Raw genomic sequence first — 16,421 nt, forward strand, 5'->3', positions numbered from 1 at the left:
TCTAACTCGTCATTCTCCCACACAGTGACGCGGTACACGGGGGTAATGCACTCCCTTAGCCGCCATCTTCTCAGGATTGACAATCTTTGCCTTTCTCTAGGATATGTTTTAAGATAGCCTTGCTTCTCTATGCCAAACTAGATTCTAATGGTTTATGAAAGAGAGTCCACAGAAAGACTATATAAATTACATATTTTTAATATTTAAAGTAGAGAATATTAAGTACTGTTGACTAATGAGTCTGACATACAGTTTTATCTTCTTATTTGTTTACTGGGAATTCCTTGGAATGTTTCCACATCACAGTGTTTCCTTTTGGGCAGGACTGAGAAAATATGGTAAACTATAAGCACTTTCCTTGGTTACATACAAAATTAAGGTGGCATGATTATACTTACTTTCATTTCTGATCCCACTATCTGCTTTCAACAATTTTAATCATTGTAAATGTTGAATCAAGATGGCTTTTGGAATCTAAGTGTCTCTTTGTGTAAGCAAGGCATGAATTTATGTCTGTTTTATTTATTGTTATAATTCTGAGTGCCTAAAACATTTCTTAGACCTGGGATCAATAAATATCTGCTAAATGTTGAAATTCTGACAAGTACAAACATTTCAGTCACTGCTGCTTGTTTATACATTGAAAGGAATGATAACCTGGCTGATGTCTGAACATTGAGAATGTCTTTTAATTATTTTTGTACTTCATAAAGGTAGGAAGTAAAGTATTATGGCAATAAATTATACAGTTAGATAAATGAATTATTGATAATTATGATAATATTCTTTAAAAAATTTAGTTGGTAAAAAAATGATAGTATTACTTAATTTTTGGTAATGAAAGTTTTCCCCCCTCCTCCAGGGAATATTCTTTGGTTTAGTTAACTACTTAATGTTTCTAAAATTGGGATTAAAATAAGTTAATAAAATTGTAGATTCTATCTTATATATAAGGGTATGTGGAGTATACCTGCAATGAAAAGAAGTTTGGTATGATTCTAGAAATATAAACCATAATATACTTGATTTCTGAACATTTTGGATATGATATTTATTTTAATTAGTTTATTACAGTTTTATAAAGTTCAATTACCAGTGCATTTGATCTGATCTCATGGAGTATGTCTTCTATGTCTTTGGCTAGCTTTCTTTTATTTTATTAATATTAGATGTAAAAGTTATGAGATGGGTTATGGTGAGGAGTAATTTCTGATTCTCATTCCCCTAGCCTCTCAATCTTTCTCTCTCTCTTTTTAAATTTTTTCTCCAATCCTGGGATTGGATCAAGAGGTGCTCTTAACACTGAGCTACATCCTCAGTGCCTTTGATTTTTTAGTTTGAGACAGGATCTTGCTAAATTGCCCAGGCTGTCCTTCAACTTGGAATCCTCCTACCTCAGGCTCCCCTGTAACTGGAATTACAGGTGTCCACCACTGTACCTGGCCTCAGTCTTCTATTTGGATGGCTATTTTTGGTGTCCAGTTTCTTGAGTATCTTTTTAGAAGTATTCTATCTACATAGTCACAACTATGCTACTATACAGGTTTATTTTAAAAAACACACATGGATAGTATCATGAAACATACTATTCTGCATTATTTTGCTTTGCTTCTTTAAATGCATTTTTAGATAACATCACATGTCTGCACCTACCTTGAAGAATAGTCTTTTTTATTTAATTAGTTCTACTATTAATGGGCATTTGATGTTCAACATCTTAGTATACTAACAATAGAACAATTATGTTATGAGTATCCTTATATATACATTATTTTTTGCAAGCATAGTTCTAGGTTAAATTCCTGGAAATGGAATTGTTAGATCACAAACTGTATTTTCAAAAGCTGTTGTATTAACTTTTGTGTAAAACTTTGCCCATTTTTTAAATCATATTTTTGTTCTTACTGATTTCTATTGAGTTGTGGTCCCATTGGTAGATACTTTTTAGATGTCATGGAGATAACTTTTGTCTTTTTTTGGTTGTTGCCATTACTTTTTACAGTTTGCCGTTTGTCTTATCACTTGGCTTTTTAACCATGTAGAATTAAATATTTTTGGTTTTGTTTTTTAGTAATTTGTCAGTTTTAGTGTGTATGTGGGGGAGCTGGCTTTTGACTCATACTAACAAAGCCCTTTATTGTGCTAAGATTAGAGAGAACAATTCTATTTTTTTAGTGCTTTTATTGTATATAAATTTTATTTCCTCCCCAATTGATTTTATTATAAAGAATGGGGAGAAATTCCTTCTTGTCCCCATGCACTCAGTTATTAAAAAATATTTACCAAATAATCAATCTCTACCCCCGTGATACTGGATCACCTTTTCTAAATTTCCATATGAACTATTTGACTGTATTATCTATGTATTCATGTACCAAATACCATATTGTTTTAATTCCTAGAACTCTGTAATCATTTAAATTTGTTCATTACCCTTTTTAAAACCTTTAGTGCCTATATTCTTACTTAAACATGTTTTGTTAAATCTATTTAACCTCAATTTAAGAAATTCTTTATTGTAGCTACGGATAAATGGCGAAAAATTAGAAGAACTCTTATCTGAAAGAGCTGTACAATTTCGGGCCATCCAACGCCGGCTATTAACAAGGTTCAAAGATAAAACACCCGCCCCCCTTCAACACCTGGATGTCTTGCTAGATGGAACCTACAAGCAGGTCAGTATGTCAGTGATAGTTTTCTGTCACTGGATATAATTTTTTTTCCTTACCCTAAAGTCATGTATGAGAATACCAAGATGAGGTTTTTCTTTCCTGTTTATTATGATTACGATTATTATTAGATAATTCTTGGTACATTCTATAACTGTCACCATAATTCTCTATCTTTCCAAGAAACTGATTTATACTTCTAGTTATGTCAGTTGATATTTTAAAATGTAATTTGTAAGCAACTTAATTCAAAGAGTTCTAGTTCAAATGGATTTTGTTTCTCTTCTTTCTTTTTTCCTCTTCCTTGTGTCTTTCTGTAGTTTTATTATTTGTTCAGCTAGTGTGAAAAGGCTCTCACTCTTAAGGTAGTATATCTCCAAAACTGCTTCAAAATTATCATCCCTGACATAGAATAATAATTTTTAAAATTTTAATTTTATGAGTAATGTTCCTATCAGTTCCACTGTAATGAACCCTTTTCTTGATTAGATTCTGACTACATTGTGTCTTTCATATTTTTACATAATATTTTTACATAATATCACTGTCTTGTTTTAAAAATCATTGTTGGTGGTAGAATATTCTGATTTATTTTGCAGTACTGAGTATTGAACCTAGGGCCTTATGCATGTTAGGCAAGTGCTCTACCACTGAGTTACATCCCCTGCTCTTTAAAATAGTTTTTTAAAATTTTGAGACAGGGTCTTGTCTGGGCTGGCTTCCAACTTGGAATATCCTGCGTCAGATTCCCAAGTATTTGGGATTACACGTGTATGTCAACATGCCTGGCTGAATATTATTATTATTATTTTTTTTAACCTGTCCAAGATTTTATTAGTAGAACCATAGTGGCCAGTTGCAGAAGAGAAGGGGGGGAGAGGGGGGGGGGGAGAGAGAGAGAGAGAGAGAGAGAGAGAGAGAGAGAGAGAGAGAGAAGAGAGGGAGAGAGAGGGGAAGAGATGGGGAGAGTAAGAGAGGTAAAATAAGAGAGAAAGGGAGAGTAAGAGAGTAAGAGAGGGAGAGGGTGAGAGTAAGAGAGGAGAGAGAGAGAGAGAGAGAGAGAGGGTGAGAGGAGGAGAGAGAGAGAGTAAAAAAGCGAGCACAAACAGGGTGTTGATATTCATGGGCTTAACACAGGATGAGGAGGAGCAAGGCTAGTGGGCTGCTACTTCTTCATTGGCGGAGAATTCGTGCCATTTCAGGGATTGGAAGTGCACCATTCAAAGTTCGCGCCATTCACAGGGATTGGAGGTGACGGTTCGCACGCCTGAATATTATTTTTTAAATTGAGATTTTTATGCAGTAGAAATGTCCTGTGCCATTCTAACAAATAATATAGAAATATTCCATGTATACTTTCCCCACTTTTCTCCAATGGTAGTGTTTTGCAAAACTGTACAATGAGCAGGATATTAACATTGATAAAACTCACAGCTCTTATTCAGATTTAACTTGTACTCATTTGTCTAAATGTGTGTATTCTACACAATTTTATCACATGTTTAGGTTTGTGTATCCACCACCATGTGCCAGATACTGAATAGCTTCTTCATCATATCTCCTTCATGCTACCCTTTATTACCACATTTCTGCTCTACTCTCTCTCCCCTACTTCAATCTGTTGATTTTGTAAGGACAGATAGTTTTTTCAAAGTTTTTTTTTTCTACAGGAAGGGAAACAGCTTGTGTATTATATTGATAATCCATTTGCTTCTTGAAAATTTCATGATTATTTGAAAATTAGTACTTTGAGAGAAAGTCTGTAGAGTAGTGGGATACTGGGAAAAACATTGGGCTTGGGCTTGGAAGTCAAAGACCTTTATTCCATTACTTATTATCTGCAAGGCTTTTGGCAATTCCCTTACCCTCTCAGAACTTAAGTTTCTTTCTGTAAAATGGGATCAATACTGTGGTGTTGCAGAGACTATTCCGTAATGTATATGGATATGCTTTGTATATTGTTCTACAAATCCAGACTGCCAGTTTCTTTTATCGTGGAGTAATTATATGAGCCCCCTAGTTCTGTAGGCACTGATGCCCTTTCTGACAACCCTTTTCTCTCCTTATTGAATTTTTTTTGTCTTGGTTTGTATTCATTTCCTTCCTTCTTCACATTTCTTTGATCACTTGTCTATTTCATTCTTAAGCATATTGCCATAATTGCCAGACTTGGAGCTGAAGAAATGCTCAGCCTTGTCTTTAATGATGCTCTCTCTTTTATTAGATACAATGGTAGAGGGATGTTTAAAGGGTCATTGAGGCAGCTTAATTTAATGCTTTACAATTTCTCTATAAGTTTTTCTTTTCTAAAGGAAGCAAGACTTTTTTTTTTTCTGTCTCTGTCTCTGTCTATCTCTCTGTCTTATTTTTTTCCCTTTTTCTTTTTGGCATGGGAAATTGAACACAGTGATACTTTACCACTGAGCTGTGTCCTCAACTTTTTAATTTATTTTATTTTATTTTGAGACAGGGCATTGCTAAGTTTCTAAGACTGGCCTTGAACTTGGGATATTCCTGTCTTTGCTTCCCATGTAGCTAGAGTTTTAGGAGTGCTTTGCCATCCCTGTCTCCTTCCTCTATTATACATTTTAAATGTGAAATTTTAATTTTTTCTACTTAGTGTTAGGTTTAGGAGTTTGTATGATTTGTAATATTAGAGACAAGAATAGTCAAAACTCTGGATTTTCATTTGAGTGCATATTTTTAAGTTTGCATCCTTTTTAGTTAACAAAAGATTAAATAAGATTTTGAATGAAAAATATGAATACTATGGGGAATGTTACTTAAATTTACTTTGCCATTCATTTTATAATTATATGTTGAAGTTACATTATAGTGAGCTGTTGATTGTTCAGTTAGTTTCATTTTTTTTAAGTATTTTTGTTTTTTAGTTGTAGATGGATACTTTTATTTTATTTATTTTTTAAATATGGTGCTGAGGATTAAACCCAGTGCCTCATATGTACCAGGCTAGCCCTCTACCACTGAGTCACAACCCCAGCCCTCAGGTAGTTTCTTGATCATAATAGTCATTTAACCTATCTTTAATTTTTAATGACATGATAAACATGAATATAATTTTCCCACAAAAATTACAATATTATACATAATGCTTAATTCCCTTCTTGTTCTCTTTTGTATCTGCCCAGAAATGTTATCATTATTTTTTGTCTTTCTAGATATTTTCTTTTTTATATATATGTAGAAATGAAATATTGTTTTGTGAGGCTAAAGAACAACCTATGAAGAGTATGATATCACATATATTAGTGTAACTGAACTCCTCTTATTTTTTCTTATAATAGTGTGTTCTGGAGTTCTTCTATATTAATCCATAGACCAACTTCTCTATTTGTAGTAGCTACATGGTATTCTGTGGTACGGACATTCTGCACTATGCATAAACCATAGTTTATGAAAGGAAACATTTTATTAGTATTTTAATGTTGAATCTAACACAAAGGAAAAATTCCTTTTAGACAACTCTATTGTGACCAGGCAGGCATATCACATATCTTCAGTTTGCTGTTATCTTATCTTCATACCTTGCTTGGGTAGGGAGCATGGTTTGCTTGGTGGATTAGCCATGGCAATGAAATAATAAGCTCTGGTAGAGCCCCATTTTACTCTCCCTAGCATAACTCTATTACATGAATTACTAGATTTTAAAAGTATTTTATTGATAAATTTGAAACTAGATCTGCCACCTTCTTGGAGTCCTTTTCTTCTTAGGAAAGAGAACTTTCAATTTTTCTCTCAGTCCTTTTTTTTGATCTTAGTGCCACTCAGAAGCAATCAGCCGTGCAATGATAGATTTAATTCTGTTCGTCTTGTCACCAGTATCTGGAAGATGCTATATTGTCAGCGTTTAAGGAAGCAATGGTCATTTGCTTATGTGAAAAATATAAGCAGAGACAATTATTTTTCTAAAACTAGAGTGTAAGCTCTCCAAGGAGAAGGGATTATTTTGTCTTATTCATCACTCTATTCTTAGTATAATGCATGTCTTGGCACAAAATAGGTGTTTAATAAATATTCATTCTGTGAATGAATGCTCTGTCGTCACTAATGAAGATAATTTTCTGGAAACTCTGTGTCTTTGATGATAAAGGCACCACTACAAAGAACAAAGTTGCAGAGAATTCTTTGAGTACAGGCTCATGCATCATTAGGGTGATTTTTTTCTAAAATACTTAAAAGCTGCTAAGAAATGGAAACTCTTTTCTCTCTTCCCAAATAACATAATTGGGGGAATCAGGCAAACTGACAAAGCCAGGAAAGGTTTATAGCTGCAAATTCTTGGCTGAGAAAATCTTTTTTTTTTCTTTTTTCTTCCTTTTTTTTTTTTTAATGAGAGTGTGTGTACTGCAGTGAAATGTGAAATGATCATCTGTTGAACTGCCTCCATGCACATGGGCTGTTTTTGAGGTTGAATCCCTTCATATTCTAAGTGGCATAAGAATTAATTGGGGTTTTCCAGTATAAATATATTATAAAAATATATGTCCAGAAGCATGAAAATGTCTGATTCTCTCTATTTCCTGTTCATAGAATTGATGAACTCTTCCTCATAGAAAGGCAAATTTTTTTTTCCTAAAACATACCCTTTGAGCAAGCAGGATACAAAAATGTAGAATTAAAAGGCAATTTGGGCATTTCATGGTTTCTATATAGGCCAGGAACTGCTATGAATTTAAATAAAGTCATTCTGAAAATCAGAAAATGTAGCTTAAACTCTTAATAAACAAATGATTAAGCATTGCCAAGTTGGCTGTAATTTGAGGTAGTTTATATGGAATATTCATTCATATAATAGTTAGTAGGAGTAGACTACTAGTGTTGAAGTTTGGCTTACTGTCTCTATATTCAATAATAGTAGCTACTATTACTCTTAGGTTACAGGAAGTTCCATTGACAAGGTACAGAAGTAGGCAAGTTCAGAGCAGACAGTATGGGAAATATATCTTTGATGTTTAGATATAAGTCTGAGCACCTGTAGTTTAGACAGTAAGCCAGTGAAGTGGGCTTCCAATCCTTGGATGACCTTGGGTTTAGATGCCTTTAATTATGGTACAGCAAGAGCCAATGAGTGAAAGCCATTGCTTTGCTTCTAAGGGTGCAGTAAAAATCCAACACTGTTTTTTTAAGCACATTCTAATAAATACTGTAAGGTTTGAAGTATATTCAGTGTATCATAGGATAACAACCGAGAGCTGTTTTCATCAGTTTTTTTTCACTACTGTGACCAAAAGACCTGAAGAGAATAATTTTAGAGGATAAACAGTTTATTCGGGGCTCACAGTTTCAGATGTCCGACTCCATTGTTCTGGGCCTGAGGTGAGGCAGAATATCATGGAAGAAGGGTATGGAGGAGGAAAACAGCTCAGGGCATGGCACCAGGAAGTGGAGAGAGCTCTGCTTGCCCGATACAAAATATATACCCCAGTGACCCACCTCTTCTTTTTTTTTAAATTTTATTTATTTAGTTTTATGTGGTGTTGAGGATCGGATGCAATACCTCACACATGCTAGGCAAATGCACTACCTCTTCTAGCCATACTCCACCTGCCTGTAGTTAACACCCAGCTGATCCATTCAAGTGAACTGATGCACTGATTAGGTTAATCATAACCCAGTCATTTCACCTCTGAACTTTCTTGCATTGTCTTATACTTGAGCTTTTAGTGGGACATCGCATATCTCAACCATAACAAAAGCTTTCTGTCTAGAGTCAGCTTGCCTGTGCTTCATTCCTGGTATTGCTACTTGCTAGCTGTGTGCTCTTAGGCAATTACTTAAAGAAACCAAAAAGAAAACCCTCCCTAAGCTTCAGTTTCCCCACTTTTAGAATGTTGATGATAATGGTGCCTCCTGCATGGGTTGTGAGAATACAATTGTGTAAACACATAAATTGCATGAGAGAGTGCTTGGTATACAATAAGCTCTCAACAAATGTTAATTATAGTTCTGGGAAATATTCATCTTTATTTGTCTAATAAGTTATGCTCATAAGTAGTGCTATTAATTGATCAAATGAAGATTATATTAATACATCATCTCTGAAACTCTGCTGTCAGCCTCACATATCTAGATCTTAATTAAGAATCAGGGGGCTGGGGTTATGTCTCAGTGGTACAATGCCTGCCTCGCACATGGGAGGCACTGAGTTCGCTCTTCAGCACCACATAGAAATAAATAAATAAAGATATTGTGTCCATCTACAACTAAAAAATAAGTAAAATTAAAAAAAAAGAATCAGGAAGATCTTTATCCTCAGAGGCAGCTCCCAAACTCCTCTAAGCATACTTATATCAGATGTTTGGTTCTGTAGAGGGTACCAAAGGGAAGGAACATGAGGATCACGGCCTCAAGTGACCTTCTTCTGAGACTCTAATTATTTCATTTGCATGTATTTCTAGAAGAAAAATCAATCAAAAACCCCAAACCATTTCACATACATACACACACGCACACACACAAACATACAACCACACCCATATCTATTGCATTGCAGAAACATTGTACCAAATTATAGTTCAAGAACATATGAAAATGTTTGTTTTTCTAGGGGTTATTGCTTGTAACAAATGAATCAGTCAGAATTAGAAGATGACCACTTGAGCTCACAGTCCTCATACCCCTTCCTTTTGGTGTCCTCTCTAGAGCCAAACAACATCTGAAATGCATAGGCTTAAAGGAATTTGGGGGGCATTCACTGAGGATACAGGGTCTTACAATAGTTGTGGTCTGTGGACTTTGAAGATAATTTATCTTAAAATTAACTAGGTTTGTCAATAGTTGTTTAAAGCAGACAGAGTATCAGTACTGCTTTCAGGCTATTGGGACTACTGACACACTTACCAATTGTGCTTAGTTATGTGCTTGTGTGAAGGATGGCACCATTATTTTGTCTCCTTCTAGGCCTGGCATCATGGGAATGTGACCTGCATAGTTACACAGATACCTGTGTTTGGTTTAATGCTCTGCCATAGTTTTCCTCAAAATCTTAATACCTTTAAAAACAAGAGACCCTGTATTTTTTAAAGTAAGATTTAAATATATATATATATATATATATATATATATATATATATATATATTTAATGATAGATGGACATAATACCTTTATTTTATTTTTAAAAATATGTTTTAAAATTATACATGGACACAATATCTGTATTTTGTTTGTTTATTTTTTATGTGGTGCTGAGGATTGAACCCAGTGCTTCACGTGTGCTAGGCAAGCACTCCACCAGTGAGCCATAACCCCAACCCTGTATTTTTATTTTGCATTGGGTGCCTCAAATAATGTAGCTGATCCTGACCCTGTTAGGATATAAATTTCTGATGGGTAGAGTAAGACAACTGAGATTTCAAATACAGGGTTGAAGTACAGAACAACTATTTTACCCCTAACCCCAAATCACCTATAGGCTTCCCCAAATATGAAGAAAAGGGATTGCAATGGATGTCACTGATAGCTCCTCTGGGCAGTGTAAGGGCTTCTTTCTGGGCAGGTGTCTTGGTTAACTGGTCATGAAGCAGCCATGCATGATGAGTAATCTCATATAGACATAATATCCTGCAGTTTGCTCTCTCTGGTCTTTTAGATTTCCAATAGGTAGGTTACTGATTTCAAGATGCACCATCAGTACTTATGAGTTTTGATTCACATGGGGGTCAAATAATCATTTTGCTCCTATTTTTAACCACAAGTCATTTCCTATGTCCTGTATAGGAGTTTTTAAAGTCATACCCCAATTTTTTGCTGGCATTCCTTTTCCTGTGTGCCAGCTACCACTATATCACACTCCTCTGGGCCATCCATCAAGCATCCCTTATTGAAGTTAGCCAGTGGTTGAAAGAAGGAGAGGGACTAGGAATATCACTCTGGGAAAATCATCTCAGGATTCTTACATGGAAAAGATCTGGCCTCTAGTGAATAAAGATTTTTCAAGTTGTTGACCACAATTTCAATTGTTTGTATTCTAGAATTTGGGGGAAATAATCTTCCTTTTTGAAAGAAATTTGACCTGTACTTCCTAACTTTAGAGGCATAATGTTGAAAGAAAGTAATCACATTGCCTTACTTTCTCAATCACCTGAATGTAGTTTTGAAGGACCTGAGACAAAGTAAGGGAAAAGAGGTGAAATTCATGTTTATTCAGTATCTGTTCAGCTTGAAATAAATTTCCTTCAGTATTTTAATGCTTTCCATCATCTTGTGTGGGTGGCACTACTCCTATTTTATGGATGAAGAAACTGAGACTCTGAGCAGGTTAAGAAAGTTAATTATTCAGAGTTATACAGATATTAAGCAAATGTATTCCAAAGTCTGTGCATTTAATATATCATGTGGCATTTTTACTTTAGTCATTGCCAGGTGGGATGTAGATATGCTAGATTTTTCTTAGGAAAGGTGTGGTCAGGTTAAATAATAAGGAGATGCATAAAAACTGCTTTCACATATTCATGCTTTGTATGTTTTTATATTCATGATCATCTAATATTCATCATGTATATCTATCAGTAATAAAAGCTTCTGGAGATTTCCCTAAATTATGATATATCTGAAAATTGATATATTTTCAAGAGGAAGAGGGGACTTTGTTAATTTGTGAACTTACACAGTTTTTTCTTTTTTGTAATTGAATGCTAATGCTTATTACATTTGGCAGAAAAGTTTTGGAAAATAAGTTCTCTTTCATGTTATAAAATATTCACATACATTTGTTATTCGAAGCAAGACTGAGTAAATTGAAATAGGGGAAGTTAGATTTGCCCTTTGGTTTGGCTTATGTTTTGATGCTTTTATGTGTGCTGAAATCTTCTCCTGCCATGAACACTAACCCTCTGTTGTAGCAGAGGGAAAATGTTTACTGATCTAAAAGTTTGTGTCAGATGACATATGTGTGATGTAATGACTGATAGTCATTAATGTTCTAGAAAGGCACTTGGCTAATTTTTCTCTTCTTCAAAACAGAGGCTATATTAGGCTTAATTTTAAACAGAGATCCTGTGGTTTGGAGTTTGCTATTTGTTACTTTTTCTGTACTTAAAACTTCCTTCCACTCTGTTTATTTGTATGGTATTGATATAAAAAATCATTTTAAGTCACGCAGACGTCTGAGAGTGTTTTGGTCCCTGACTTTTTAAATGAGCCTGATTTTGGCTGATAACACAAAGGAATATGTGATGAAACCATTCAGAGACCCACTTCCTTCATTGCCATTGGCAAGTAGAAACAATGTGCTGATAGACTGAAAAGGAGCTATAGAGGACATGATGCTGTTGCTCAACTTGTTTTCTGTATGATCACGTAAAAGCTAAAGAAAATTATGTCTGTAAAGGTGCTAGAACATTGGATGAGAATGTAGGGCACAAGAATTTGCAACCATATATTTGAGGATGAATGGGAGTGGTAAAGAAATGGATGGCAGTAAAAAAAGTTTACATGTTTTCACCCTGTAAGTTCACTCTTGGATATTTAGCTAAGAAAATAGTTCACAAAGGAAAAAATACATTCATCAAGTTGTTAATATTAATTAACAATAATATTATACTATTAGTTTCATTTGTAAGAAATTTCAGTATTGATTACCAGCTTTCCATAGTTTGAAAATGACTAGTCTTTTTGAGTACTACTATTTGATGTGGTGTCATTCACATCATTATTTCATTATTTTAAAAGCTAGACAACCATAAACCATTTCATATAGTTGAAGAAAGCAGTATATGAAATAGTATATAGTAAGTAACAAATAATGAAATAGATATCTATAATAGATAAGTGTGCAAATATTTGGAAGGAATAAAAAACTGAAAATAGAGTGTTTGTTTTAGATAAGTTTAATATCTTAATTTAATATTCTGATCATAATTTGATGAGAATAAATAATTTTTTGTAACAGTGTGAATGTACTTAATACTACAGTACCGCATACTTAAAAGTAGTTAAGATGGCAAATTTTATGTTATGTATGTTTTATCTGAGATAAAATATAATACCACAAATAATAACTTTTTTTGTAAAATGGGATGTGGTCACAAACTCCTGGTCTTCATTGTTATTTTCTGAGTGAGGCATTACTTTTTTATGCATATACTCTAAAAACTTATTTTTCTGGTCTCAGAATGTTTAGAGCTTTGGATTATCATTCCATATATGAATTGGTTTATTCCTGTTTATTCAAAAGAGAGCAATTAGATAACTGAATGGTATGTTGGAATGAATATATGGGTAAGAGTGGGTGGTCTCTTGCTCTGTCTGACCCTCTTACTCCTTCAGCTAAACTAAAGAAGTATACAAAGCGCTTTCACAAGTATTTAAAATTTTCTTCACCCAGGTCAGAGTACAATCTAGAATGCAGTTTCCAAAATTTACATCAGTGTATCATTGTTCTGTTCAGTTTCTGTGTGACTGCATGATCTAGACCAATGTTGTCCAAAAGAAGTTTGTCCAACATGATTCTATACCTAGAAGACCCAAAAGGGTCTACAAAAAAACTACTAGAACTAATAAATGAATTCAGCAAAGTGGCAGGATATAAAATCAACACGCATAAATCAAAGGCATTTCTGTATGTCAGCGACAAAACTTCTGAAACGGAAATAAGGAAAAACACTCCATTCACAATATCCTCAAAAAAAATAAAATACTTGGGAATCAACCTAACAAAAGAGGTGAAGGACTTATACAATGAAAACTACAAAACCCTAAAAAGAGAAGTAGAAGAAGATATTAGAAGATGGAAAAATATACCCTGTTCATGGATAGGCAGAACTAACATCATCAAAATGGCGATATAACCAAAAGTTCTCTTTAGGTTTAATGCAATGCCAATCAAAATCCCAACGGCATTTCTTGTAGAAATAGATAAAGCAATCATGAAATTCATATGGAAAAATAAAAGACCAAGAATAGCAAAAGCAATTCTAAGCAGGAAGTGTGAATCAGGTGGTATAGCGATACCGGATTTAAAACTATATTACAGAGCAATAGTAACAAAAACAGCATGGTACTGGTACCAAAACAGGCGGGTGGACCAATGGTACAGAATAGAGGACACAGAGACTAATCCACAAAGCTACAGCTATCTTATATTTGATAAAGGAGCTAAAAGCATGCAATGGAGGAAGGATAGCATCTTCAACAAATGGTGTTGGGAAAACTGGAAATCCATATGCAACAAAATGAAACTGAATCCCCTCCTCTTGCCATGCACAAAAGTTAACTCAAAGTGGATCAAGGAGCTAGATATCAAATCAGAGACACGGCGTCTGATAGAAGAAAAAGTTGGCTCTGATCTACATATTGTGGGGTCAGGCTCCAAATTCCTTAATAGGACACCCATAGCACAAAAGTTAATAACAAGAATCAACAAATGGGACCTACTTAAACTGAAAAGTTTTTTCTCAGCAAGAGAAACAATAAGAGAGGTAAATAGGGAGCCTACATCATGGGAACAAATTTTTACTCCTCACACTTCAGATAGAGCCCTAATATCCAGAGTATACAAAGAACTCAAAAAATTAAGCAATAAGAAAACAAATAACCCAATCAACAAATGGGCCAAGGACCTGAACAGACACTTCTCAGAGGAGGACATACAATCAATCAACAAGTACATGAAAAAATGCTCACCATCACTAGCAGTCAGAGAAATGCAAATCAAAACCACCCTAAGATACCATCTCACTCCAGTAAGATTGGCAGCCATTATGAAGTCAAACAACAACAAGTGCTGGCGAGGATGTGGGGAAAAGGGTACTCTTGTACATTGCTGGTGGGACTGCAAACTGGTGCGGCCAATTTGGAAAGCAGTATGGAGATTCCTGGGAAAGCTGGGAATGGAACCACCATTTGACCCAGCTATTGCCCTTCTCGGACTATTCCCTGAAGACCTTAAAAGAGCGTACTACAGGGATACTGCTATATCGATGTTCATAGTAGCACAATTCACAATCGCTAGACTGTGGAACCAACCCAGATGCCCTTCAATAGATGAATGGATAAAATAATGTGGCATTTATACACAATGGAGTATTATACAGCACTAAAAAATGACAAAATCATGGAATTTGCAGGGAAATGGATGGCACTAGAGCAGATTATGCTTAGTGAAGCTAGCCAATCCCTAAAAAACAAATACCAAATGTCTTATTTGATATAATGAGAGCAACTAAGAACAAAGCAGGGAGGAAGAGCAGGAAGAAAAGATTAACATTAAACAGATACATGAGGTGGGAGGGAAAGGGAGAGAAAAGGGAAATTGCATGGTAATGGAGGGAGATCCTCATTGTTATACAAAATTACATATAAGAGGTTGTGAGGGGAATGGGAAAATAAACAAGGAGAGAAATGAATTACAGTAGATGGGGTAGAGAGAGAAGATGGGAGGGGAGGGGAGGGGGGATAGTAGAGGATAGGAAAGGTAGCAGAATACAACAGTTACTAATAGGGCATTATGTAAAAATGTAGATGTGTAACCGATGTGATTCTGCAATCTGTATTTGGGGTAAAATTGGGAGTTCAAAACCCACCTGAATCAAATGTATGAAATATGATATGTCAAGAGCTTTGTAATGTTTTGAACAACCAATTAAAAAAAAAAAAGAAGTTTGTCCAAGCCACTAATGTGAACCACATATATAATTTTTAATTTTCTAGATGCCATGTTAAAGGTAAAATGAAAAAAAAATGTTTAACAACATATTTTATTTAGCTGTACACATAAAAAATATTATCATTTAAACATGTAATCAAATAAAATTATTAATGAAATGTCTTATATTTTATAGCAGGTTTTCAAAATCTGGCTTATTTTATACTTGCAGTCTATTTCAAGTGCTTAGTAGCCACGTGTGGCTAGTGTCTGCTTTATTGAACAGTACAGCTGAAGACATATAGAATTGCCAAATCACAATTTCATATTGTTTCTTTCTCTTTTGTTGTTTTTTTCCTTTTCTTTAATCCTTTCAAATTCTTGTTTATAGAGTATCACTGACCAAGTGACTTTCACTCACTAGATATGAATAACAAAACAGTTGAGAATCACTCTTAATTTCTTTAGGAAACTTTGCTCATATAAACCATGCCTTTAGGTATTATTTTAAAAAGTTATCAAACTTTGTGTCAACAAACTTGAGTCCTAGTTTGAGCCCTTTTTTTTTTTTTTAACTTTGGACCTGTCACTTCATTTCTCTGAACTTCACCTTCTTCACTTTTCTCTTTGATTCATTTAGAAACATTTGATTGGTGCTTATACATCTAGCATGGTACTTATTTTCTAGTCAGATTCTCAATAAATGTTTATTGTATCTACATATTTATAGCAAGGGACTTGCGATTTTATATTTTCATCAGTTCAGGATTTCAGAAACCATTGGGTCCTTTTGGGTCATTTAGTGGCAGCTCCTAGACAGGAGTGTGGTTGTTGGCATTTTTTGGTAACGATAATGTAATGATATGGTCTAAGTTCCAGGGCTTTGGGAGATTAATTCAGACAAGATATGTAAGTGTAAAGTATTATAACATTGAAGTTATGCTTCCCTGGATTTAGGTATGTAATGCTAATTGACATTAATGTGGGTGGTACATACATCAAGGAGAGAACAGACCTATTAGTGTATAAAAAAATTCCACTTTTAATAACCATCTGGTATGCTTTACTTCCCTGGGGCATATGTGCTTTTTATAAATTGAATGCATACTTCTTTATCTGTATGTTCTTCAATCTGCATTTGAGTTTT

The 16,421-nt window shown here is 34.5% G+C and overlaps 1 protein-coding gene across 7 annotated transcripts in view; it reads left to right on the forward strand.

Annotated features, from left to right (window-relative positions):
- Positions 1–16,421, forward strand: part of Bbs9 (Bardet-Biedl syndrome 9) — a 498,145-nt gene that overhangs the window by 264,235 nt on the left and 217,489 nt on the right. For all 7 annotated transcript variants that reach the window (XM_058584438.1, XM_058584439.1, XM_058584442.1 and 4 more), the window contains one exon: positions 2,523–2,675. In XM_058584438.1, the coding sequence (XP_058440421.1) occupies positions 2,523–2,675 (153 nt within the window). The remainder of the gene's footprint in view (positions 1–2,522; positions 2,676–16,421) is intronic.

Source organism: Marmota monax, unplaced genomic scaffold, assembly GCF_021218885.2.
Source record: "Marmota monax isolate L192 unplaced genomic scaffold, Marmota_monax_Labrador192_F-V1.1 WCK01_AAM20220418_F8-fsc00107, whole genome shotgun sequence".
Lineage (NCBI taxonomy): Eukaryota > Metazoa > Chordata > Mammalia > Rodentia > Sciuridae > Marmota > Marmota monax.